The sequence below is a fragment of the Ambystoma mexicanum genome, unplaced genomic scaffold, assembly GCF_040938575.1.
Source record: "Ambystoma mexicanum isolate Mex_15411 unplaced genomic scaffold, UKY_AmexF1_1 Mex_scaf45, whole genome shotgun sequence".
In the NCBI taxonomy this organism is placed as follows: Eukaryota; Metazoa; Chordata; class Amphibia; order Caudata; family Ambystomatidae; genus Ambystoma; species Ambystoma mexicanum.
This window is the reverse complement of record NW_027182461.1, coordinates 912,914-939,264: the sequence shown is the minus strand read 5'-3', so window position 1 is coordinate 939,264 and position 26,351 is coordinate 912,914. Positions and strand designations below refer to the sequence as shown.

At 48.4% G+C, this 26,351-nt stretch overlaps 1 protein-coding gene across 2 annotated transcripts in view; it reads right to left on the bottom strand.

Moving 5' to 3' along the window:
• SUPT16H (SPT16 homolog, facilitates chromatin remodeling subunit) overlaps nucleotides 1-26,351 on the bottom strand; it is a 979,449-nt gene that overhangs the window by 826,780 nt on the left and 126,318 nt on the right. For both annotated transcript variants that reach the window (XM_069642728.1, XM_069642729.1), the window contains exons 2-3: nucleotides 14,351-14,443; nucleotides 13,536-13,706 (exon numbers count right to left, since the gene is read on the bottom strand). In XM_069642728.1, coding sequence (XP_069498829.1) covers nucleotides 13,536-13,706; nucleotides 14,351-14,443 — 264 coding nt within the window. The remainder of the gene's footprint in view (nucleotides 1-13,535; nucleotides 13,707-14,350; nucleotides 14,444-26,351) is intronic.

Genomic DNA, 26,351 nt, shown 5'->3' with positions numbered 1-26,351 from the left:
CACATTATGTATCTAACCTGAGGTTGCATTAGGTCTACAATGTGTTTTGCGAGTACTGAAAAGTGTCAAAGAAGAAAAAAAAAAACACAAAGGATTCCTCTTTTAGATAAATGCAAACATTTGCTGTTTGTTGCACCATCAACTCCCCTACATAGGGGAGCGGGGGGGGGGGGGCATGAGAATCTAAGCAGATCCAAGCCTCAAAGAAAATTATGGTAAGTAATGTTGGTTTTCTGAAGCTTGTGGATCTGCTTAACATGCTTTGCATGGAGAAGCAAGCAGTACCGGATTAAGATAGTGTGCGAGTGGAAGGGACAATAAAAATAATAAAAACTGTTTTATCACTGCCTGGCCCCACATCTTGATCGAGTAACAGTCCTGTTCTGTAAAGGTGTGTACTAAGCTCTATCTTGCAGTTTTACAAACTGCTTCAAGTGACATTTGCAATGAAGTGGAGCGTAGCTCCTGTGCTGTGTGTAGAATGAGCTCTGGGAGTAAAGGTAAATGTTTTGCTTGAGAAGCTAACTGTTGAATCCACCTTACAATCCATCTGGCAATATCAGTTTTTGAGACAGTCACAGTCTCTTCAGACCGCCACAGGCACAAAGAACTGATTTGTTTTCCTAGGTTGCTTTGTTTTAATAAGCTCTACGTACATCCAATGTATGACGGACTCACTACCATGAAAATTTAGGGTTTTCAAAGAAAGCTAGAAGCTCAATTGACTACCATGAAATTTGGCTATGTATTTGGTGAAAACATGGGTGTGTACTTAGGACAACCTTGTTTTTGTGCACTATGGCAAAAGGCTCTGCCCACTGATAACTCAAAGTTCACTAATTATGCGGCTAGATGGAATAGCTACAAGGAAAGCAAATTATGGAGGTATTTTTGAAGCTTTACGCATTGTTTAAAAGGTGGACCCCGAGTTTGCTTAGCACAATATTAAGATCCCAAAACGGTAGCAGATAAACTATTACATCCAACGGTAGCTAAACTCTTTGATGAAGGCTTTAGCAACTGGAATTCTCCACCAGACATCTTGTTTTGAAATAGTGTAAGCCGATAATGTCCCCAGATGAACTTTCAAGGAATTAAAAACTTTATAAACAAAAAAAAGGCCATGAATCGAGAAGGAGGTATAAAAGAATATGGGATGGCAAACTAATAGTGTGCAAAAATCAAACTTTAATCCTTTGGACACACCTTTTCCACTTATTAAAGTAGCAGTAGGTGGGCTTCTTTCAAGACTTCAATGCATTAGGTAAATTGAGGTTAACAAATGTTATGACTTCAGGAGCCAAGCCGCTGTAGGAGGGTGTGGTAATCGGGCCAGTCAAAGACACGAAAATATTTTTGGCGTTTTTTAGGATACACAGAATTCATAAGACAGGAGTACCATGTTGGACGTGCACAAATCAGTGCAATGAGATTGAGTATTATGTTAAAGATTGTTTTGGGGCCTGTGATACTTTCAGGACCTGGGACGAGTGATAGTCACTCGAGGCTGAGCGCTTAGGATGCATCTTTTGTTTCGGCACAGGCGTTGAAAGTCTGTCACCATTTTTGTTTGTCCAGAGTAGATACCTCGATCACTGGTTTAGTTCAGCCTTTGTGATGTGTGAGTTGTGTGTGTATAGACTAGGTGTCGATAAACTGTCTCCTTATCTAGGCCTGACGGCTACCTTCCAAAGATGAGGACTGGCTTAGGGGTATTGGGATTCCCAACGGTATTGCTTTAGTTTTCCGACATGTATTTTTTCAAATTAACTTTTGTATACATAATTACTACGCAAAAACTCAATCAAAAAATATATAGGGGGAGGGTGATTGTTTAAAAGAGGTAGGAGGGGGTTGGTTAATAGCATAGGGGGTAGTCCCTTTGTCGGTAAAAACTGCTTGGAATAAAATCTTGTAGGCAAAGGGACATAGAACCTTCCTAACATCAGTGTCCAGGGTTTCACTTTCGAAACAGATGCTTTCCTGATCAGTCTCAATGTCCTCCGCGGAAGGTTCGACAGATGCCTCAGCCTGCATTGTGTGGGCCGGCCAAAGCTTTGATAGACCATCTTCAGTTGCCTTTGTTTTAAAGAGATTGCACGCCCAACAAGTATCCTGATGACACACACACCACCCCCCCCCCCCCCGGAAGGCACTACCTACACACTGCAGGTCCCTTTCAGGGAAACTACTACAGGAGGGGCAAAATTTAAAAAGGAGTATACTCCATCGGCAAAGTCAAGGAGACTAGTATAATGAAGGCGGAAATGAAATTAGGCATTCTACAATAGTGTAGTTTAATATGTAATGCCTTAAAAGTCTGGAGTAGTTGTAGACGGACAATTCTCCAAATTCAGGACAGCAGTCACCAAAGAACAACAATCTGTTAAGTAGTGATAATATTGCTCGATATAGAGCACTTGGCTAACTAAAACACTGCATATAGCGACCAACCTAGTTACAGAAAAAAGAAATCTGAGAACACAGATGCGTGAAGCACCATGAGTACTATACACAACAGTAGTGATAGTATTACAGGAATACACTGACAATGGCCTTTTTTCTATTTTGAAAACTAATGTAATAGTCTGCACCAACCACTACATGTCAGCCTATGCAAAGCATAGGATACAAAGAGGATCGATGAGCCTCAGAAGACAATGCATTACTTACCGTAAAAGCATTTCTGATGGTTGTATCTGCTTAGATTCACATGCTGTGCATAGGTCCGACATCCAGTGGTCACTGCGGAGTATTGCATTTTGTTTTTCATAGTCCAAAAGGGGACGTCGACAAGGTGTGTCTAACACTATCCCTATAGTGACGTGCGTTGTACCCACAATCCCTCACGCGTCGAGGTCCCTCTGTATTTTTTCTGCCCTGAGGGTGCCTTCTATACGTGAGTGAGTACAGAAAAGAGAGAGATGTAGAAAGGTGTCCATGTTCCTTCCATCCGAGCGGGCGCATGTGAATCCAAGCAGATACAACCATCAGAAATGCTTTTACGGTAAGTAATGCATTGTCTTCCGATGTTTGTTAATCTGCTTAGAATCACATGCTGTGCATAGACTAGCGAGCAGTACCCGGAGTTGGCGGTGGGTTATGAGAAGGAACAGTAGAGAAAAGATGTCTTAATACTGCCTGTCCCACCTGGGAGTCAGATCTAGAGTGTGCATCTAGACAGTAGTGTTTTGTAAAGGTGTGCACAGAACTCCAGGTAGCCGCTTTGCAGATGGACTCAAGGGGAACATTTGCAATGAACGCTATGGAAGCCCCAGTGCCTCGAGTGGAATGTGCTCTTGGCTTGAAGGGAAGTTCTCTCTTAGCAAGAGTGTAACAGAGTGATGCATTGAACAATCCATCTAGATATAGTGGACTTTGAGACTGCATCTACTTTTCTTCCTGCTGCCACCGAGACAAAGAACTGATTAGTCTTTCTCAGTGGTCTGGTTCTTTCCATGTAGAACATGACAGCTCTGCGTACATCTAGTGTATGCAGACTTTTTTCTCCCAAGCTGGAAGGGTTTTGAAAGAACGTTGGTAGTTCTATTGACTAGTTTACATGGAATTTCGAGATTAATTTTGGTGCAAACCTTGGGTGTATGCATAGAACCACCTTATCCTTGTGAACTGTTACAAAGGGGTCTAGAACAGAAAGAGCCTGTAGTTCACTTACTCTCCTAATGGAGGTGATAGCTATTAGGAAAGCAGTCTTAAGAGTGAGGTCTTTAAGGGTTGCCTTGTGCATGGGTTCAAAAGGAGGGCCCATGAGTCTAGACAGTACCACATTTAAGTCCCATCCGGGAGCTAGGTTAGCTATCGGAGGGTGTATTCTCTTTACCCCCTCTATGAAGGCCTTGATAACTGGTATCTTCCACCACGACACTTTAAGTTGGGAAGTGGTGTATGCAGAAAGTGCCGCCAGGTGGACTTTAATGGAATTGAACACTAGACCTGAATCCAGTAAATGGGTCAAGTACAGAACAATGTGTGTGGGAGAGCAGTCAACCGGGTTGATGCTCTTACCTCTTACCTCTACACCAGATGACACATCTTTTCCACTTGCTAGAATAGCAGTGGTGAGTATTAGGTTTTCTGGCTTCCCTGAGGATGTCCATACATCTCTGCGGGAGTTGTAGATGTCCAAATTCTATGATCTCAGGAGCCAGGCTGCTAAATTCATGGCCTGAGGGCATGGCTGCAGTGTCCTGCCCTTGTCCTGTGACAGCATGTTGTACAGGCAGGGAAGTTTCAGATAGGGACTGTTAGGCAGAAACCTGTGCAGTTCCCTTGGGGACCACTGCAAAAGGTTTAAGACTACAGGTATAGCAGTAAACCCACTTGGTAGCAGTCTGTACCACCCAGATTTACCTGGTAGCTGTGGCTGAGCAGTCAGACTTCCCTCAAGAAGAGTTAGGCAGTATGTAAAGTATACACAATATGTACTCAGGCACAATAGCACAAGCAAACACTGACCAGAGCTTGGTTTCAAAAGTATATAGTTATTTATTTATCAAACACACATAAGTTGAAATCACTGTAGCAAAATATAGTAAAAACACTTCAAACACAGTTATAATGAAAGCAGTTTCAACCCTTACTCCTATCTAGACAACTCCAGGTTAACATCACATAATTAAAACAGAGGTGAGCGCTTAACGTTGGATGACACTCTAGTAGGTTAAAGAAGGGAGGGAAAAAGAGCAGAATTAGGATAAACACACCACTCTAAGGTCAAGAACACTTTTGGTAAGCTCAAAGAAGCACAGAGTCACAGGTGAGCAAAAGTCACTAAGCAGGGCCCCCTCTTAGAGCAGACCGAGCGAAAACGTGCCCAAGATCACACAGTTGGTAGGGATTCAGAGTCTTGCAAAAGAGTTCGGAAAAGAGTTAGAGAGGCTCAGAAAGTTTAGCCAAAGTGTCCCAGGCAATCCCAGGATCGAAAGCCGAGGGCTAAAACTACCTCGTACAGTCGGTGGCAAGGGAAGCCAGGCGGAACACGGTACCTTAAGCGGAAAGGATCCTCCAGCGGGGGCAGTTGTTCCAGGCAGTGGCAGCAAGGCTCGACGTCGGTCAGGGGAGAAGAAGATCTCGCTGAAGAGCAGAAGAAGGTCGTTGCACTGCCCGGGAAGAAACCAGCCGCGGAGTCCTCCGGTTAAAGGGTTGTACCGACTTTCGCGGTTGGGGTAAAAGTGGTGGGGTTCCGGTTGCCGGGGTGCTTGGCACTGGCAAGGCGGCCACGGGATACCTCGAAGAACGGAAAGAAGGTGAAAACTGGTTGTCCCCACCAGTCAAGGGAAGGAGCCACTCCGTTAAGAGTTCTCCTCGGTCGTTGGGAAAAAGTGGTGAGACGGTTCAGCAGGGCTCCACCGGGTGGTGTCGTCGAAGCAGGTCGGCTCAGCTCTTCCCTCGTCGGATTCTTGGTCCTGTGGCGACTTCTGAAGTTCCAGTCCCCAAAGCCCTGCTTTTATGCAGCAAACCCCCATTCACCCAGCCTAGCTGTCACTCAAACATGCTAAGTGGTGAGCCGGCCGGCTCACCACTTGGGCCAATCAGGACGGAGTGCGACTTGAGTTACCAAGGTAACTCAGTCCAGGGTGCCTAAATCCCCCTCCACCCCTCCTAAGTACCCCAGACAGAGTGGCACCACTTTGGAGGGCTTCTGTGGAGAAGCCCGCCAAAAGTGGAACAAAGGGCTCCACTTTGGGTCAGAGTTACAGAGGCGAACGCCAACGCCATTTTAGAATCAAGTTTTGGCAAAAAGTCCCAACCGGAGTTATAATAATAAATATATAAACCGGCGGTATGTTTAAGGCTACCGTAAATAAATAATTAAATGTGTTAGCCTAAAACAATGGGAAATCCCATAGGGAAATATTCGCGGTCGAATATAAAAAGTAGTTTCCACTGCCACCAGCCAAAACTCGATCAGGGGGGACGGAGACGTGCCCCCTCGACTAACAGACCCTGGGGCAATCGAATTGCCCCAGCCAGTACGTCCACAATATGATGGTTTGTACTGGTTCTGTTCAGGATTCAAGACTAGCAAAGTCTTTGGTGACTTTACATGCCCTGGGAGACAGTAGTCAGTCCCAGGGTATGGAGTCTATGTTGGGGAGTCCCTAGGACACCCCTGGGTCTTGGCACAGAGGGTGCTGTGTAACCCACATCACAAAAATACATGAGGCCCTATGGAGTAAAAGACCCCATAGCCCATTCAACACAAGGTTTAACCAAGAAAACACACTTCAACATGCCCAAGAGTGAGGGTAAAAAGAGTCTCACTCTTGGCAGGAGAAAAAAAGAAACCGCAGAAATCCAGCAAAGCTGCTGGGGGACTCACTAGGTAGGGAAATTCAGCCCAAACAGAGAATTCTCCCTAACAGGGACATCTCCATCAAGTGAGCGAACCATGGCTGCCGGGCCCACATTGGGGCCACTAGTATCAAGGTAACCTGCTCCTGGTGCATCTTGTGCACCACTTTGTTGAGAAGGGGAGTCGGGGGGAAAGGCGTAAACAAATTTCCCTGACCATTGAATCGACAGACCGTTCTCCTTGGACTGGTTCTGGGGGTACCTGGAGGCGTAACTTTGGCATTGTGAGTTCTCCAGAGTTGCGAACAGGTCTATTTCCGGGAATCCCCATTGCGTGAAGACGTCTAAGACGATGTCTTCGTGCAATTGCCATTCGTACTCTTCGGGCAGGGGGAAGTCTCTGCTGAGTTCGTCTGCTAGCAGATTGAGTTCCCCTGGTACGTGTTGTAGGGATGTAACGGTATAACGGTATACCGTTAAAGATAGCGTGAACCACTCAATTGAACAATAATAACCGTCACATTGTTTATACCGGTATACCATTTTATACCGTTAAGTGTGCTTTTCAATCTGATTTGGAAAGGCTGCAGTAAGCAAGTGCTGCACAGTCTTGGTCTTGCACTGTTGGATGTGCCATCTGCCAAGTAGTTTTAGGAGGAGTTTTTAATGCCATTCCATAAACCACACGTGCCTGACACAAAATCAATATGTTAGCAATAAGAAGAATAAATACAGTGCCATGAAAGGAAAGGGTTTACTTTGGATTGGTGGCTTTGGGGTTTATAGATTTATAATGGATGTTTGCTAAACATATTACAATGGGGGATTTCCCTGGTTCTATAATTGAATTTACATATAAGTCACACTTCGAAATTCACTCATCTCTGTGTGTATTCCCTGCTGCCATACCAAAGGATAACATGTCCGTGATTACATGAACACCTTTTGGCCCGCAAGTAAACTAAAGGCTGTAACGTAAAGAGAGCGTGCGTGTGCATGTGTGTGTATGCGCACAAGCTTATACTACCATCAGTCTCCGTTGATCTGTGGCATGCAGGTTATAAAGATGGCAACATGTTCATCTTCACCAGTAGCCAGTAGGGGAGCTAAAAGCCAAAATGACCACTTAAGAAAAGCTATTCAGTTTGCTTTGCCAGTCCCAGCAGGGCTCCCCCCCCCCCACCTCCTCCTCTCCACATGTGTGTTTGGTGGAAGCAAGGGGTGGCATTTCAGTAGAAAGTATCTTAAAAAGCCAAATTCTGGCCCTGGGTGCCTGGTTTTGTTTGTGATGATAAATCTGACAATTTGTGACCTTTTAGAAAATATTAAGGTTGGTTAACTCACCCGCTATACCACGATAACCATGATATACCGTCATTTGGCAGGAAGGTTATCGTACCGTCATAAAACTAATACCATGACACCCCTAACATGTTGTGACAGTAGAAACATGTGTTTGAGAGCCCACTTCCATATATTCTGGGACAGCTTGGACAGTCCTGGAGAGTGGGTGCCCCCCCGCTTGTTGATGTAGTACATGGCTGTGGTGCTGTCTGTAAGGACCATCACTGTCTTCCCTTGTAGGTGTTCCTGGAAGGCTTTTAGTGCTTTGAACACCGCCAGTAGCTCCAGTAGGTTTATGTGCTTGGATGCTACGTTCGGAGTCCACACTCCGTGAGCAGTCTGATGGGATAGGTGAGCCCCCCATCCTGTGAGGGATGCGTCCATGGTTAGAGTGGCCTCCACCGCGGGTGTGGCAAAGGGTTTCCCCATTATCAGGTTTTCCTTTGTCCACCACCGTAGCGAGAGAACCAAGGCTTGCGAGACCACCCCTAGATCGTCCCATTGTCCTCTGGCCTGACACCACTGGCTGTTGAGCCACTCTTGCATTGGGCGCAGGCGCGCGTGAGGTACCAAATAAATACACAATGCCATAATTCCTAGCAATCGCATCGCTTTGCGCACCGTCACCTCTCGACCTGCCACATATTGGGGGGATCTGAAACAGCATGTTTTGGACCCTCTCGTTGGAGGGGAAGACGAGGCCGTCCTTTGTTCGAATTAGAGCCCCTAGCAATTGTTTGACTTGGCTGGGGTCTAAGCTGGAACAAAAGGTCTACAGTCTTTTGGGTGTTTGAGAAGCAGGTCTCGTAAGAATCCCCTGTTATGAGCCAGTCGTCGAGGTAAGGGTATACTGGGATGGATAACCTGCACAGGTGGGCCGCTGCCAGTACTTTCGTGAATACCCTTGGTGCAGATGCTATGCCGAAGGGTAGCACTCTGAACTGGTAGTGTTTGCCCTCTATCATGAACCTGAGGTATTTTCTGTGCGCTGGCAACATTAAAATATGAAAGTATGCATCTTTCATGTCCAGTGTTGTCATGTAATCTCCCTGTGATAGCAGTGGGATCACTTCCTGTAAGGTCACCATACGAAACTTTTGGGGTTTGACAAACTTGTTCGCTGGGCGCAGATCTAATACAGGGCGCATGGTTAGATCCTTTTTGGGTACAAGGAAGTACACTGAATAAATACCTTCCGTTACCTGAGATAGAGGCACGACCTCTTTGGCTCCCTTTTCCAGCAGTTGCTGTACTTCTTGTAGAAGGATGGCAAGATGTTCCGGTGACATGCGTCGTCCCCTCGGGGGTTTGTATGTTGGGGAACTGTTGAATTCGATGCAGTATCCGTGGGCTACGGTGGAAAGTACCCAGCGGTCTGACGTTATACCCTCCCATGCTGGAAGAAAGGATGTTATCCGGCCCCCGACCGGTGTTGCATGGGAGGGGACGCGAATCTTCGCGTCACTTGGTGTTGTTAGGGGTTTGGGAACCTCTGGGGTGGACCCTCGCCCTCTTCCTTTGCCCCGGCGCTGTCCTCTTTGACTGTACTGGCCACTACTGGTCTGAAAATTGGTGGCAGGGTACTGTTGCTGCTGGTTTTGTTGTTGGCGTTGGCCACGAATAAAGCGTTTATTGCCATATCCGCGCCTGGTAGCGGGCTTAGAGATTTGGTCAAGAGTTTTGATTGTATCGTACTCTTTTTTAGCCATCTCCAGAGCCTCATCCACCGCTTTCCCGAAAAGGTTAGAGTCTTCAACAGGTTTATTTATTAAAGACGCCTGTGTCTCCGGTTTGAACCCTGAGTTGCGCAGCCATACGTGTCGTTTTAGGACTATTCCCTGAACTAGGGAACGTCCCGCAGTTTCTGCCGCATCCAGAGAGCTCTTCACAATACTCTGGTTGACCTGGGTTCCTTCGCCAATAGTTGAAAGCAGGCGTGTACGTAATGGTTCCGGCGCTTCAGTACACTGAATAAATACCTTCCATTACCTGAGATAGAGGCACAACCTCTTTGGCTCCTTTTTCCAGCAGTTGGTCCACTTCTTGGAGAAGGATGGCGAGGTGTTCTGGTGTCATGCGACGTCCCCTCGGGGGTCTGTATGTTGGGGAACTGTTGAACTCTATACAGTAGCCGCGGGCTACGGTGGAAAGTACCCAGCGGTCTGATGTGATTCCCTCCCATGCTTAAAAGAAAGGATGTTAACCGGGCCCCGACCGGCGTTGCATGGGAGGGGACGTGAATCTTCGCGTCACTTGGTGGTGTTGTTGGCTTGGGAGCCACTGGGGGTGGAACCCCGGCCTCTTCCCTTGCCACGACGTTGACCCCTTCGATTGTACTGGCCGCTATTACTCTGGTAGTTGTTGGCAGAGTACTGTTGGTTTTGTTGCTGGCTTTGTCCACGAAAAAAAGCGCTCATTACCAAATCCCCGCCTGTTATGGGTTTTTGAAATTTGGTCTAAGGTCTTTATTGTATCAAATTCTTTCTTCGCGTTCTCCAGCGTGTCATCCACTGCTCTCCCAAAGAGGTTGGACTCCTCTATGGGTTTATTAATAAGGGACGCTTGTGTTTCCGCCTTAAATCTGGAATTGCGAAGCCAGACATGACACTTCAGTAAAATTCCTTGTACCAAAGTGCGGCCAGCCGTCTCGGCTGCATCGAGGGTATTCTTGACGATGCTTTGATTGACCAGAGAGCCCTCGTTAACTGTAGTCCGTAAACGAGTCCTTAGGGGTTCGGGAGCTTCTTCGATGTCCTGTCTGAGCTTAGCCCATTGAGCATTGGCGTAGCTTGCCAAAAGGGTATTATTATTGGCGATTCTGGTAGAGAATGCTGCAGAGGTGGGGATTCTCTTGGCTAGGGCATACAGCTTCTTCCCCTCTTTGTCTGGGGGTGCCTCGCTAGTAGATAGTGGGACTCCTGCCCTTTTCCTGGTGTTGGTCACGACCAGGGAGTCCGGGATTGAGTGACCCTTAATATATAATGGGTCTGATTGAGAGGGCGAGAACAGTTTCTCAATCCTCGGATTGACCCCTCTCACCAATGCAGGAGTGGAAAGAGAAGGTGTAATACGTCTCTTAACTGAGGCGAGGATGGGTATAACCTGGCTAGTGGGGGGGTTTTCTTTGATAATCCTCTCCACAAAATCGGTGTCTGGGGTCACCTCCCCAGTTTCGATTTCGAAATGTGCTGCTGCCTTCTTCAGCAGTGCATTGAAGGTGGGTTGATCATCTACAGGCGAAGGGTTCCTGGCTGGTGTAGTTTCAGTAGACCTGATGACTATACTGCTACTGCCTGTGTCAGTCGACTTAGCCGGTGACTGCCAGGGATTTGGGTCGCCCTCGCCTGTGTCTTCCTGGAATCCTTCCTCACATAGGTTAGGTTCCTCGTGAAAACCTTCCTCTTCTTGTTAGTCCTCAACATAGGTGAACTCATCTTCCTCTTGAAAGAAGGTGTCTTCCTCAGTGGGATTGTAAGAGTTTATGTCCTCCTGTATGGGGTTATAAAACTTCTGGTATTTAGCCCTTGGACTCTCCAGGGGTGCCTCCCTTGGTCTCTTGGGTGCCCTGTCTTCTGGGATGGACATGAACCCATCTAGTTTGTCCATACAGGTCTGGAACCTTTCAAAGGTCCACTGAGGTCGGCCAGGACGGTCTGGGAAAGAAAAAGGGGTTTCTTCCTCCTGTAATTGTCTGGTTCTGTCCCATAACGTCGAAGAAAGAGAGCCTTTGCCTTCCGAGTAACCTTCTTGCTGGCTAGGGCCTTCTGTCGGCGTCGGGAACTGGCCTGATCTGTTTTACGGCGCCTTCGGCGTATCTTTGGCCTTGTGCGTGGTTTTCGGCGTTTCACTCGCCGTACGTCTTTGACGTCCTTAGATGCTATGCGCGCGAGGCTTTCGGCGATCATTCTCTCTTCGAGGGATTGGTCGCCGTCGTGCTATGAAACGTCGAGCCTTTGCTCGTCGAGTCCTTGCCCGTCGAGTCCTCCTTGTTGGCAACGTGAGCGCTCTTGCGATGCGTGTCGCCGGAAATTTTGGTGTTAGCGCCCTTATTTTTAGGATGCCCAGTCACCTGTAGCGGTGGCGGGGATGGCTGACGACACTTACGGTCAGAGGAAGACGTTGGTGGGCCCGGTGTCCTCGTTGGCGCTATGGCTACCTTCGTCTTCGACAAATGTGTGCCTGGGGGTATGTGCTTCGGTGTTTTTCGGTGTGCGTCCTTGTCGCCAGGGTGTTCATCCCCATAAGCTGGGCGTGAGCCGGGCTTGTCGGGGCCGGGGACGGACGACGAGGAGCGTGCACGCTCCTTTGAGAGGTCTACAGCCTGCGTTAGGGGGGCCGTGTAGTCACTTCCCTCGTCATACTCGGCAGCGGGCGAGGAGTCAGGCCTAGACATGGCGTAGGCCGGCCACCTTTTGACCCTGCGGTCTTTTAGAGTTTTGGGCTTTAGTAATTTACAGGCCGCACAGCCGTCCTCCTGGTGATCGAGGGGTAAGCAACTGTTGCACCGTTTGTGCTTATCCTCCCAGGTATATTTACCCTTGCAAAGCGGGCAAAACCTAAATGGCGTCCTCTCCATAGCTGAGGGCAATAAGTGTGACTACGACCTCGAAAGAGAGGGAGGGGAAAGAGAAAGGCATTCTTAAAGAAAGGAAAGAAAGACCACAAAACCCCACTCTCCCTACTGTGTATGGCCGGCGAGGCCAGGCCACGTGTTCGGCAGCGCCGAAGGATCCCCTCCGCTCGTCCTTCCGTCGAAGATCTTGCTCGGCGGAGAACCGGCTGTGCGTCGAGGGAGGGATCTATGTTATTGATATGAATAACAAACGACCAAAGGTCAAATAAACTATTTGGCAATGTCTCTCGAGGAGCTCCGCATAAAGGCGACCAGTAGCTGGGCGGAAAAAAACAATCTGACGGACCTCGACGCGTGAGGGATTGTGGGTACAACGCACGTCACTATAGGGATAGTGTTACAGACACACCTTGTCGACGTCCCCTTTTCGACTACGAAAAACAAAATGCAATACTCTGCAGTGACCACTGGATGTCGGACCTATGCACAGCATGTGATTCTAAGCAGATTAACAAACATCTGCAATATATTTTCTCCATTTGAGCTAAGTCACATGTGACAGCACCAACTAGTAACAACTGAAGTTTACATTCAGTTCAGAGTCACACCAGCAAGGCATTGTGGGTATACAAATCTCCCCAAATGCAAGCCTTTTGCTGTGGCTCACAACTTAAGGTGCACTTCCAGTAATGGTTAATAGTTGGCGGTGTGGCATGTGGGGCTTGGCTCAAATGTATTCTGCTTTCAGTTCAGGTGAAGGTTTATTCAAACTTTTTAAAAAAGGACCATAACTTTCCTGATGTATATGTGCAATATAAGAAGCATAAACACACAACTAAAATATTGCACATTTAATGGTCTTTGAAAGTAGAGTTTGTACAATAGAAGGAACAGCTTAACGTACGCTTAAATCAACATTATAAACTAAGGGACAGCTTCAAAGGCAAAGGCCAAAGTCAATATGATCCATGTAGCGAAGAGCATGGCCATGTAGCCCATGGCAGGAGCCCAAAGAAAAAGAAAATCAGTCCAAAAGGAAGTTCTTCCCTGCAGTCTACAAATCAACCCTCTAAGTTCTGTAAAACCCCAGGAGTTCTGCTGGTTGGGTCACCAGTAGGACCAAATGTGTAGTCTCATTGCAAAGGGAAGGATTATTACATTAACACTGGCAGTAAGGGTCGCTGAAGGTACAAGACATGCAATGTTTTTGAGAAGTGTGCCGCTCTCTTGCAGTGCTCCATGCACCATCTTGGTTCTCTGACAGACCCAGCCCACTTGCCATAGGAAATAGTACCAGCCTCACCTTCTCACGGACGAGAAGCAAGATTGGTGGTGCCCCATTGGCATTTTCACTGCCCTTAGTGTTGGCTATCTGCTTAAGGAACTCCACTTTTTTCTTGCTAGCCATGAACAGAATCTTGTCCTCGCAGAAGACCATGATGGTGTCAGTCAGCTCATAACCAAAGAGCCATGTCTGGAAAGGAAAACAGGAGATGGATGTAACAGTCAAAGACATTCAGAGGTTAAGAACCCGCCCCATGACAAATTAACACAAAAGTCAAAAAAGGGAAGATGGAGCCACTGATCCATATGAAATTACACCCCATTTTAGACACATTCTTAAAGTGGGGAGTGAGGGGGGTTGGGGCATAGGAGTACAGAAAGGAAACCTGATGAAGTGCAGACCATTGTTCTGTGAAATCATTGCCGGGGGGGGGGGCTTTGAGGACATGGCTCCTGTTAACTGGCATCCTATAAAACTAAGTCCTGCAATAGTTTGGATTCAGGGGCTATGGTCACTATAGCTTGACGTGTAGGTTGGGTGCGGGCACAGAGAAAGAAGGTGGGTGAAGAACCTGCTGTTTGTCAGAATCACAACAAGCACCACATGCTGTTTCAAATTTGATGTGTTAGCTGGAAATTGGCAGAGAAGAACCTCTCTAACAAAACTACAGTAATAAAGCCAGGTCTTTGCAAACGCGACAGTGATGTTAATTTAAAGCCACATTAAAACAATGCATATGATTTTAACACCCACATTATTCTAATAGGGGAGAACCATGGCTGGATCCAACTTTCCCCTTCTCCAAGAACACGCAACAAAGTGCCCCAGCTTACCTGTAGAGCAGTAGATTTAGCGTAGACAATCTCCTCATCGACACCAACAGAGACAACCATGGCATCAATGCTCCCATACTCTTCCTCCCCCTTCTGTGGGTAATTAAAAGGGAGACAGTTAGGAATTCTAAGAATGCATGACATTTTAAATGTAGTTTTCACTTGCAAAATTGCTACAAATTCCAAACCGTAACATCTTTAAATCCTGCGGCATCACCTACAAGGTTGTCACCCTGAAGTCCCCAAGCTACCTCACTGAAAAACTCAGCATCTCCGGAGGCTTACCATCCACCAGAAGGAAATGTGCAGATGAATCCACCGGTGCAGAAAGGAAAGAACTAGAAGACAAGCCTTCTCTAAAACACCACAAGAAACTGGATAATCGTCCCCATCAATATCCTTTCACGCCTTGAAACACTTGTGTATAGGTGTGTTATAAATGCCATATCAGATTCGCACCACTGTGTTACAGTTCAGTAAGTAGCACAAGATCCTCCTCTTCAAAGAAAGGCTCCTCCCTAGCAGCTAGGTACACACCAACCCCTCCCGACCCTACAAGAGATTGGGTGATCTGCTCCCCACAGTTTCCTCCCCTGGATGCTTGTAGATGCCTTGCTGCCAAATTGACGGCTCCTGCCTCTCCCTGGTTTCTTTTCTTCCCTCAATGTTCTTCCCCTATGATTTAGGATGGGAGTAGTTTCTTACCTGTAACTCCATTTCTCCAGCGCTGGTATCTTTCATGGATTCACATGCTGTGAATATTTCCCCGTCAGTCTGGGAAACCTCAGTAACTTTAACTTAAAGTTTTCCTATGGAAAACGTCGACACTTTAGTGTCCCATCGAAGTTCTTTTTTGGGTGCTTCAAGCTACACCAATAGAACGTCCGATATAAATAGCCCCACACCCGTGGCTTCCCTTCAGATTTTGACCTCCAAAACAGAGGACACCCGAACCAAGGTTTGCCTGCAGGCGTGGCCGGTGGGCGCATGTGAATCCATGAAAGATACCAACGCTGGAGAAATGGAGTTCCAGGTAATAAACTACTCCCTTCAGCATCGGATCTTTCATGGATTCAAATGCTGTGAATATATTACATAACAGTATAACCAATACGCGGCGGTGCATCACAAGCAAACCATATAGTAACATCCATTAACATGCATGAGAACAAAAACCCAGCAAGTGCCAGAGCAAAATAGAAAACGTCCGAAGCTGTGGGGCCTACCTTACTGAAACAGGCGGAGGCCTGCCCGTCCCACCTGGACATGTTTCTGCCCCAGACAGTAGTGCCTTGTAAAAGTATGCAGCACCGCCCAGGCAGCCACCCGGCAAATGTCCACGAGCGGTATACTAGACCATGGTGCCGCCGATGACGCTGTGGACCGTGTAGAATAGGCCTTAAGAGTGCCCCTCAAAGGCTTGCCAGCCTTTGCGTGACAAAATGAAATTGTATACGAGACCCAATGGGAAAGTCATTGCTTGGAAATAGAGCGCTACAAACAGCTGCTTCGACCTCCGGAAGTCTTGAATACGGATCAGATAACATTTCAGCGCCCTCTTAACGTCCAGAGAATGCAGGGCTTTTTCAGATGGCATGGGCACATTAGCAAGGAACGTAGGTAAGGCAAAAGAAGCAAGTTTGCAGTAGCCAGGAGAACCTTGTCCCTCATAAATCGCTGATACGGCAGGTCCACGACCAGAGGCAGCAATTCAGACACCTGTCTGGACGAGGTAATTGCAACCAGAAATGCCACTTTCCACGAGAATAACTTCAAGGAAGCCGTTGACATGGGCTCAAACAGAGGCTTAATCAGAGCAGAGAGAACCAAATTGTGGCTCCCCACCAGTGCAAACCTCTTCTCCGGCGGAACTGTCTGAAACAGTCCTTTCAGAAAATGTTGAACCAATCGATCACTAAACAGCGGAGCAGCATGGCGCCGTCTCGTGAACCTAGAAATCATGGCCAAATGCACCTTGATGGACGACACCAGGCCACCTTGTGCCAGATTTAACAAGTACAGGAGAACCTAGGCTGGCGAGAAATCCAATGGCTGTGTCTCAGGGTGACCCTCACACCAGGCACAGAACCTTACTCATTTATGACCATACGATACATTGCTAGAAGGAGCCCTTACCGCCTCCAAGATCCGGCGATACTCCTGGGAGAAACCTAGATGACCGAACTCTGAGTGATCAGGATCCAGGCTGAGATGCCAGATGCCGCAGTCGTCCTGAGACAGGAAATCTTGGTCCGCTCCCAGACAAAACTGCTCCTCCACCACTAGGTGAAGGAGATCTGAAAACCACATCTGCCTGGGCCAGAACAAGGCTACTAAAATCACTTGGCACCGGTACTGCATTGTTCTCCGAATCAGTGGAAACGGGGAAATGCATATACGAAGAGTCAGGTCCACAGGAACGAGAAGGCGTCCCCCATTGACTGCGGATGAGCCCCTGTGCTGGCAAACTCTGGACACTTTGTTGTCCATCGTGGCGAACACATCTAACGGGGGAGATCCCCATTTCCGGAAGATTCTTGCCACGTGCTGCATCCTCAGGTCGCCACTCGTGCAGTTGACCGGTGTGTCTGCAGAGCGCTTCTGCTTGAACATTCAGAACTGCCGGCAGATGGAAGGCTACAATATGGATCCCTTGAGCCAGAGACCAATGCCAGACCTGCGCCTCCTTTGGCAGGACCCGGGAATGTGTGCCGCCCTTCTTTCTCAACAGAACATTGTGGTGGTATTGTCCGTCAATACCCTCACTACTGCTCCTCGAATGCGAGGGAGAAATGGCTTCAGAGCACAGTGCACCGCTCTCAACTCAAGCACATTGATATGCAACAATGTCGCCTCCCAAGACTATAGGCCCCGTACCTGTGACTTGTCTAGGTACGGCCCCCACCCCATCTGGGAAGCACCTGCCATGATCGTTAACTGAAACTCCGGTTCCAGCAGGGGCATGCCCTGTACGAGATTGGCTGTGCAAGTCCACCACCGAAGGGCTTCCACAAACCCTTTATCGACGAGTTTTGTCCGACCACAACCCTCAACTCTGAGACCACCCGTCTGCAACGAATTCCTGCACTGGTCTCATGAACAGGCGGCAATTTGGAATAAGGGGAATACACAACGCCATGGCTCCCAACAGCGACATACTTTCTGACCGAGAACACTGTCCCATGGCCCCACTCGCCAGCTTTGGACCGCAACTTCACTCTTTCACTGAAAGAGTGCACCAGATTGTCCTGGGTAAGAAAATGCACCCCGAGAAACACAAATTCCCTGGACAGCATCAAATAGGATTTTTCTAAGTTGACAGCGAATCCCAGCCGTTGCAACAGCCCCATGGTCGCCATGAGAGACTCCCTTGTCCGTTCCGGCGACAGACCCCTTACCAACCAATCGTTCAGCTAGGGGTACACATGATGGAATTCCCTGCGGAGGAAGGCAGCCACCGGAGCCAGACACTTTGTAAATGTCCTGGGAGATGACTTGAGGCCAAACGGGAGGACACAGAACTGGTAATGATCCTCCCCGAACCCAAAACCAGGAACTTGCAGTGGTTTGTCCTCATCGGGATGGGAAAGTAGGCGTCTTGTAGTTCTAACAGCGCCAGGAACTCGCCCGGTTGCACCGAGCAGATGACATCCTGAAGTGTGAGCATCTTGAACTTCAGGCGTTGCAGATTCTTGTTTAGTGGCCGAAGATCTAGAATCTGCCTCCACTTGCCATTGGGCTTTACGAAATACAGTGAGTACAACCCCTGGCCCTGCAGTGAGACCGCAACTGGTTCTATCGCCCCTTTCGCTAGCATGAGTACCACCTCCTGACGCAAGACTGGAAGATGCGGTTGCGCCACATACGAGCGGAAAAGAGACTGGAGGACGTCGAAACTCTGTGGCCGAGACGTACTGTATCCAGCACCCAGCGCTCTGACATTACAAGTTGCCACTCGTCGACATAGTTCGCCACCCTGACGCCCAGCAGATTTTCCATATGGCAGTCATTGTTGAGACTTTGACTGCTTCCCTTTAGCAGCAGAAGGCTGTGAACCCTTCTTGCGCCAAGCTTAAAAGTCTCTGCTCTTCTGAGCACACTGGAATGAGTGCCTGTAGCCTTAAGAGTAGCTGGAGCACCTGTAACTTCGATCTCGGGAGGAGGCAAACCAGGCATTAATAGAGGCTCCACAAAAAACCTGAAGGGAGCAAAAAGACCGGCCACTCTGCAGGGAACCGAAAGTTTGCCATCTCAGTATCCTCTTTCATTACCTTCAGGGCCTCGTCTATCTTCTCCCCAAACAGGTTTTCACTCAATGGGCAGATCGACGACCTTATACTGGACTTCTGGGAAAAAATCTGTACACTTCTGCCAAGCCTGCAGTCGGAGCAGCACACCATTATTGATTTGCTTAAACCCAGGTCCACTGCAATTTTGATGCTGTGGTTAGAGGCCTCCTTCCCCAATCGAACCAACAGCATTGCCTCCTTGCGGTGTTGCTCCGGGAGATGATCAAGAATCAAGAGCAAGCCTGTGCCACATCTCCCTATCATACATGGCCATAATAGCCAAGGAATTTGCAGTCTTAACCGTGGTAGCCCCCACCGTCAGGACCTTCTTCCCAAAAGCGTCATGTTTCCTGGCCTCACTGTCCGGGGGCATAACGCATTTGTATTGACTTCTGGCCTTACGGCTCGCCATCGCCAAAACCACTGTCGGGTGCGGGCTGCGACACGAGCCATCTGGGGTGGACTCAGGAGCCTTACATTTCTTTTCTAGACGTCCCTTCAGTGCAGGTTCAGAAAAAGGATGGCACATTTGGCGCAGGCCCTCCTGCCACACGTGGTCGAGAATTGGAACCGAGAAAACTGCCTTCCTTCGCTTTCCCATATGGTCGAAGAGAAAGCAGTCCTTACGTTCTTCATCAGGCGCCAGACCAAACTGCTGACACGCTTTCTCCATCATGGCGTGGAATGCCCCAACATCATCGGCGGAGATGATTGCACCAGGCTACTGGACTGTTCCACCTCAGGATCCGTATCCCAGGCATCGTCCTTCGTTGGCGACAAAGACACCGTCAACAGAGTATCCCGTGGAGCACTCAGGATCCGAATCTGGCAATTCCCCTTCTTCAGGAATACTTTGAGGACGTTCCAACCCCACCGGCAATGGCAGCCACACCGGAAGCAACTTCCTAGGCGCCTCACTAGGTACACTTTCAACCACCAGAGCCGACGGGCTCGGAGGCAGTGGAAGCCTTGCATCCAGTTGCCCCAACAATGACTGGAGCGTATTCAACACTTGTAAGGATAGCAAGGACTGAAGATTCACCAATGGTTAGGGTGGCCCATCCTCCACCGCACTAGACAGACAGGCATGCACCTTGCAGACCCAGAGCCGATGGATCGAAAAGCAGCTCTTGTTCCTCCTCCATACTCGAGGAAACAGAATATGCAGCCGGTTCCTGCTGCAGAATGTCCACAGGAAGCATGGGTCCAAAGCCGGCAGACTGCCACAGTCGTCCTGTCAGCAACAAGCTTTCCGAATCCATCTGCATCAACAGCGGACCACTGTCAGTCACAGTCGTGGAAGGAGCCGAGGACAGTCGACAGAAAAGCAGATTGTACTACCACCGTCAATGAGGGAATATCCGTCGGTGCCACTCAAGTCATCAGAAACGCGGCCACCACAGTCTTAGCTTTCTCCGGTGACATACTTTTTGGAAGAAAAACCAGAACAGTGCTTTGATGAGTTTCGGCTGGACGAGGACCTATGATATTTGAACGAGTGCTTCGAGGAAGGCTCCTTTGGCTTCGCCTGTTCCTTGTCCGACACCTTCGCGGGCCTACCACCAGACCCCTTGGACTTTTTAGGCCGATCCGACCTGGACAGCAAGGAGCTACTCGCCCCTTTTGAATGATGCGACCTGGACGTAGATGACTTGCTAACTCTCCTCACCTCAGATGTAGGAAACACCGGCCGTTTCTTCTTAGCGGGTGGTTCTGCCGATGCCGCCAGTCGGTGCTCAGAGGCCTTCACTGCCCTCACCGAAGACTGGCTCCCCTGGGCCGAATCCACCTCCGAAGCCGGGTTAGTGCCCTTGTTTAGCCAACAGACGAGCCAGCGGTTACGGTCCGTCAAAGTCTACTGCGAAAACCCTTGGCATATCTCAGGCATCTGCCGAATGATGGGGGTATAGACAGAGTCCGTATGGCCATCCCCTTCGAAGACCTTAAGGCCGCAGGTAGCACACAGCCTAAAGAGCGATTTTTTTCTGGGCCAAGGATGACATACTGCCCGGATACGAAAAAAGCATGTACAAAACACAGAGAAACACAAGGTGATCCCAACAGTTTGGAGACGGTTGAAATCTGAAGGGGGGGCGGGGCTATTTATATCAGACGCCCTACTGGTGTAGACTAAAGCACCCAAAAAGAACGTTGTTAAGATACTAAGTGTCAACCTTTTCCATAGGAAAATGCTAAGTTAAAGTTACCGAGGTTTCCCAGCCTGACGGGGAAATATTCACAGCATGCGAGTCCATGAAAGATCCAATACTGGAGAATGTGAAGAACTCTATTGTAGGTCTAAAGCTCAATACCATAATAGTAATCTCAGAATTCTAGCAGCATCAGTGCATTAAAAACACAGGTTTGGGCAGAGTGACTTTTTTAGGGGAGGGTGGGGGGTTCCCATCTCACTTGGTCTGTCCCCTATGTAGCTGGCTTCCTTGGGGTTTTGGCTTTATTTTTGCAGCCACAGGGGATGTTAGGAAATATTTCTCTTTAGGCAACTTTACCTCCATATTCTATGAATTCCCCCAAACATTTTGCTTTTGAGCTGGTCCTGGCTTTTTACAGGGAAGTGTTGGGATGGAAATTAGTTCATCCCACCCCCCCCTTAAGCGCTTTCAAGTGAGGCGAATCCCCTATGAGATAGAGTAGTGTATAAGGGGTGGGTGGTGAAGGGGGGGGAGGGTGGGGGCCGAACCGCACTATGAAATTCAGTGCAAAAGTAATACAGCAGATGTATGGCATTAGGAGACACATGGAAAGAAGCATCATTTTGTAGTTATCATAAAAACACAGGCTTGCATGACCGTGCTGCACCAGTCTAGCTCCATGGAAAGATTTCACTAGGCCCAACATCATTAAAGCAGAATGAATCTGCATTGCCAATTCTCATGGAAGTTCACTTCCCACATGTCCCTTCACTGTTACAAACATTTAATATCTTTCAGAGGGATGCGCCCAGCAAGAGCATGAGAATCCCAAGCTTCACACAGTGCCCATTCATCACCACTAAGCTGCCAGTAGGCCTCTAACCACCCCCCCCCCCCAGCCAGCCAGCCCAGAGGCAGCCCCACACCACTGGCCCGACTCCCACACCTCTGCATTCTCTGATACGTTAGCAACCCCCCCTGTCCTAGCACAAATCAAATGACCATAAAAGATCCAAGCATGCACGTCTGTTTCAAACCCCAGCATAAAACATCCTTTGTAACATGAGCTACAGGGAGGAATACATTATATATGAAAACCCTGGGTGGAGACCTTGGGTGCAAGAAGAGCGGTATCAACGAAGCCCAGAATGTGAGGGTCAGTGTGACTATTTCATCCTCCCTTGCCCCTGGCACCAGTCTGAGCCGCCCAGGTGCATGCCACAGTGATGTAGTAGTAGGCTTAGTGTGCCAATTTAATGGTAACACTATTTTATGAGCGACCCGACCTTCACCAGATAACAAAATGTGCCCAGCGGACCCACGTGGAGCCTGATCGACAGCGAAGGAACTAAACAATTGTAGTCTGGCATCCCCAAAGAAGCAGGCCTTTGTATATGGACTCGCCAATCAGTGAAGCTAGATCTGTAATGATGCCACTTCGCTTTTTAAGCTCCTGCTCGTCTTACGATTAAGCAGAACATTCCCTAGCAGCAGAGTTCTTTGCTGATATTTTGTATTCTGTACAATTAAACCTGGTTATCCTTGCAAGCCATCTCCTGGCTTATTTCCCTAGAGGGTTGTATTCACTTTTGAGTGTGCGTTAACAGGCACGTGCCTTCATCTGGTGACCCTGGCGACGTGATACCATCGCCCCGTACCTGCGGAGGTATCCAGGCAGCCTCTCCGGAAGGGCCGTGCCCAGCTACAGTGACCAGTCGCAAAACACATAAGCTGAGTGGCCTTATGTTAGCTGTCTTTGCAGAACCCTGCCTGCTCTTTGGAACCGGGTGCAGCCTCAAGGAGAGGTGCAGGCCAGTTGTGGAACCCTGTGAACGGAGGTCTTCGAGAGAACAGACATGCGAGCATAGCCTGCAAGGGATAAAGTAGGGTTCGGTGTATGGAGCAGTGCGAATAGTGTGAACACGCAGTGACTGAAATAGCTTGGTTTGTGGATTGTGTTTATTTTTTTCTGGCCATTTTTATTCACTCTAAGGATATTGGGAAAGAGGAAACGGAATACCAGTGCAGGAAAATATATAAGGGGAAATATAGGAGCTACGTATAATTAGAGCTCGGGGAAAAAAGTAGTGGTTGTTTTAGCTTGTTATTTTAGTTTATTTTGTTGGAGTATTTTAAAGTGTACGTAGGAGGATCAGGAGGGACATGTGTAAGGGTGTGTGTGAAAAAGCTCTAGTGGGGAATAGCGGGTGGGGGGTTAGTGCACTGGTTATTTTTTTGTTTATTTATTGACAGTATTGAAATGTACTAAAGACAAGACTGAACTAAATATGCTTAACATGCTCTAGACGAATTGCTGCTTCCACTGGCGCAGTAGCATAGGCATAGCCCCAATACAAGACACGCCAGACATGACCATTAGGACCGGCACACCCTTAGACCATACATGTAATTTCCCTTGTATTGTGAGAAAATTAAGTACCACCACAATCAATGGGTGACATACTCGAAGGGGAGTTTGAGGGGGGGGGGCATGCCCCACTCCTGGCCAGAGCAAGGGTCTTTTGACAAATGTGCACTGGAACACATGTCCACCTTCCTGACAGCAAAGTATAAGGGGAGACCATTACAAATTTAAACCTCTGAAAAATGTTTTAAGAGGCAGAGGACCCAGGAGGAGGGGTGAAGCAGGACAGTAACATGGAGAAAGGAGCAGGGGAGAGCGAAAAGAAGGGGGAGACTAAAAAGGAGATATATCTGCTGGCCACTTGCCCAGCAGATGGGTATACCAGCCAGACGTGTGTCAGCGGGCACTATGGTGGCCACACCAGCTACGGCCCCACCCCCACCATACGTCTCACTGCCAGAGGTTACTGCCCACACCGGGTGAGCGCAACAATCTACGAGGTAGCACTGCCATCAACACACTGAATTACCCAGGTTACAGGAAGCATGTGAAGTGACTAGGGAAGCAGAAACATTTTGCCGACAGGGGCGTCCCCACAGCCCCCCCTGGGAGCAGTGGAAGTCGTTGATTTTCTGTTCAGCATAGACAGCGCACCTTTAAGAACCAGCCATGTAGAATGGGAGGGGGAGACAGACCGCTTAGGTTAGGAGAAGAACGAGTTACTTACCAACTGGTAATGCTCTTTTGACTGGATGTTACTCCAACGTATTCTTCATCTTCGATGTATTCCATCCAGCTTTAGCTACTTCGGAATTTTCTCAGCAGAGGGCGCTGTGCGTCGATGTCGTCATCCCTCGAAGGCCTCCATCGAGGGGGACGTCATCGGGTATACAAGAAGCATGTGCAGTGCCCGTTGGCCTCAGTTCTGGTTTTCCCCTCTTGCTCTGTTGTATAGATCGTGCAGGTAACCAGGTGTCAGCCTTGCGAGAGTCGAAGTGGCAATAACTCGGAATATCTACAGAAGGGTAGGATGGGAGGGCGATGAGGAATACGTTGGAGGAACATCCAGTCGAAAGAACGTTACCAGTTGGTAAGTACCTTGTTCTTCGAATGGATTGTGTCCTCCAACGTATTCCTCAACTTAGATAGACTCCCAAAGCAGTGTAGAAAGCTCTCTGGAGGGAGGAGTAGATGTTTAATATTACATAGCCTAATATAGCCCTGCTTTACCAAAAGAAAGCTCTTTATACTGGGAAGCATCCAGACTGTAGGATTTAGAAAAAGTGTGCAGCGATGACCAAGTTGCTGCTTCACAAATAGATTTTATGGGAACACCTCTTTGAAGAGCTGTCGAAGAGGCTACGCCTCTGGTAGAATGGGCCCTTAAGCCTTCTGGTGGATCTTTGCCCGTCAATCTGTAGCATTCTGAAATGCAAAGCACAATCCAACGTGATATGGTTTGTTTTGACACTGATTGACCCAATTTCCTTCCGGTGTAGCCAATCAAAAGTTGATTATCCACTCTAAGCTTGGAAAGCCTAGAAATGCAAAAGCTTCGAGCTCTTCTTGGGTCCAGCCTGTGCAATCTTTCCTCCTCCTTACTGGGATAAGATGGAGGATAGAACGCAGGCCGAATAATTTTCTGATTTAAATGGAAATCAGACACAACCTTAGGTAAAAATGAGGGTTTAACCCTCAATACCACTCTGTCCCTGTGGAACACAGTATAGGGTGGCCCAGAAGACAGTGGCTGCAATTCGCTCACTTTTCGTGCAGATGTTAGAGCAACCAGGAAAGCAGTTTTCAACGTTAGTAATCTTAATGAACAAGTGTGCAAGGGTTCAAAAGGGGCACACATTAGGACCAATTAAGGTCCCAAACTGGGTCTTGGAAAGAAGGAGGGAACACAATGGTGAGTCCCTTTAAGAATTTTAGGAACATTCTTCCGAAGGGCGCTTGAAAATGGAATGCGCTGCAAGACAAGCTTTAATGGTCCCAACATTGAGGCCTCTATGTGCCAGGGACAAGAGGAAGGCCAACACTTCCGGGATAGAACACAGAAAAGGATCAACATTCTTTTCCCTGCACCAGTTGCAAAACTTCTGGCAACGGCACAGAGATTTTGTTGCTGGCCTTCTTGCCGAACGCAACACCTCCATGACACCTGGAAGGTCCCAATCCTTTTATTTCAGCCTTTCAGATACCAAGCATGAAGGTTGAGCGTCCTGACCTCTGGATGGAGAACCTGGCCCTCCATTTGGGAGAGAAGGTCCTCTCTCTGAGGAAGACGTAACGGAGGGCAGACGGACATGTCTAGAATGTCTAGCATTACGTTCTCCTGGCCCAATCCGGGGCAATTAGGATCATGCTGTTTCCAAACCATCTCAATCTCCTGATGACTTGCGGAATGACTGGAATCAGAGGTAACGCGTATAGCAGTGGGAAGTTCCACTCCTCCACAAACGTGTCCCCTAGGGCTCCGCTTGGGGGAAATGCCCGTGAGCAATACATTTTGGACTTCTGGTTGATTCTCGTCGCAAACAAGTCTACCTGAGGGGTCCCACAAAGGGTAAAGATCTCCTGAAGGACTTCCTGAGCCAGTTCCCACTAGTGAGACACCATACTATGCCTGCTCAGAGCGTCCCCCGCCATATTCTCCTCCCCGGCTAGATGAACTGCAGCTAAGGAGATTTCTTCTTGAATTGCCCAATACCAGAGCCGCATTGCTTCTCTGCACAGAGGTAATGACCCTACACCACCTCTTTTGTTTAGGTACTGCATGGCCACTGTGTTCGTCATTATCAGGATGTTTTTTCCTCTGACAGATGGCAGAAAAGCCTTCAGCGCTAGTCTGATTGCTCTCAGCTCTAAAAGGTTGATGTGTAGTTTGGACTCCGATGGAGACCAACGACCGCCGATTGTCAGCTTGTTGGCATGAGCTCCCCCACCCCATGAGTGAGGCGTCCGTCACTACTGTAATCTCTGGCCATGGTTGCCAAAAATGTTCTACTTTTAGGATGTTCTCTGTGCAAGTCCACCACAGAAGATCCTGCCGAACCTTGTTCAGAATCTGAAGGAGATCCGTCAATTGACCTGAAAACTGGGACCATTGAGTCTTTAGAGACCATTGAAGGGATCTCATCCTCAGGCGTGCTTCTGGCACTAGGAAAATGCAGGATGCCATGAGGCCGAGC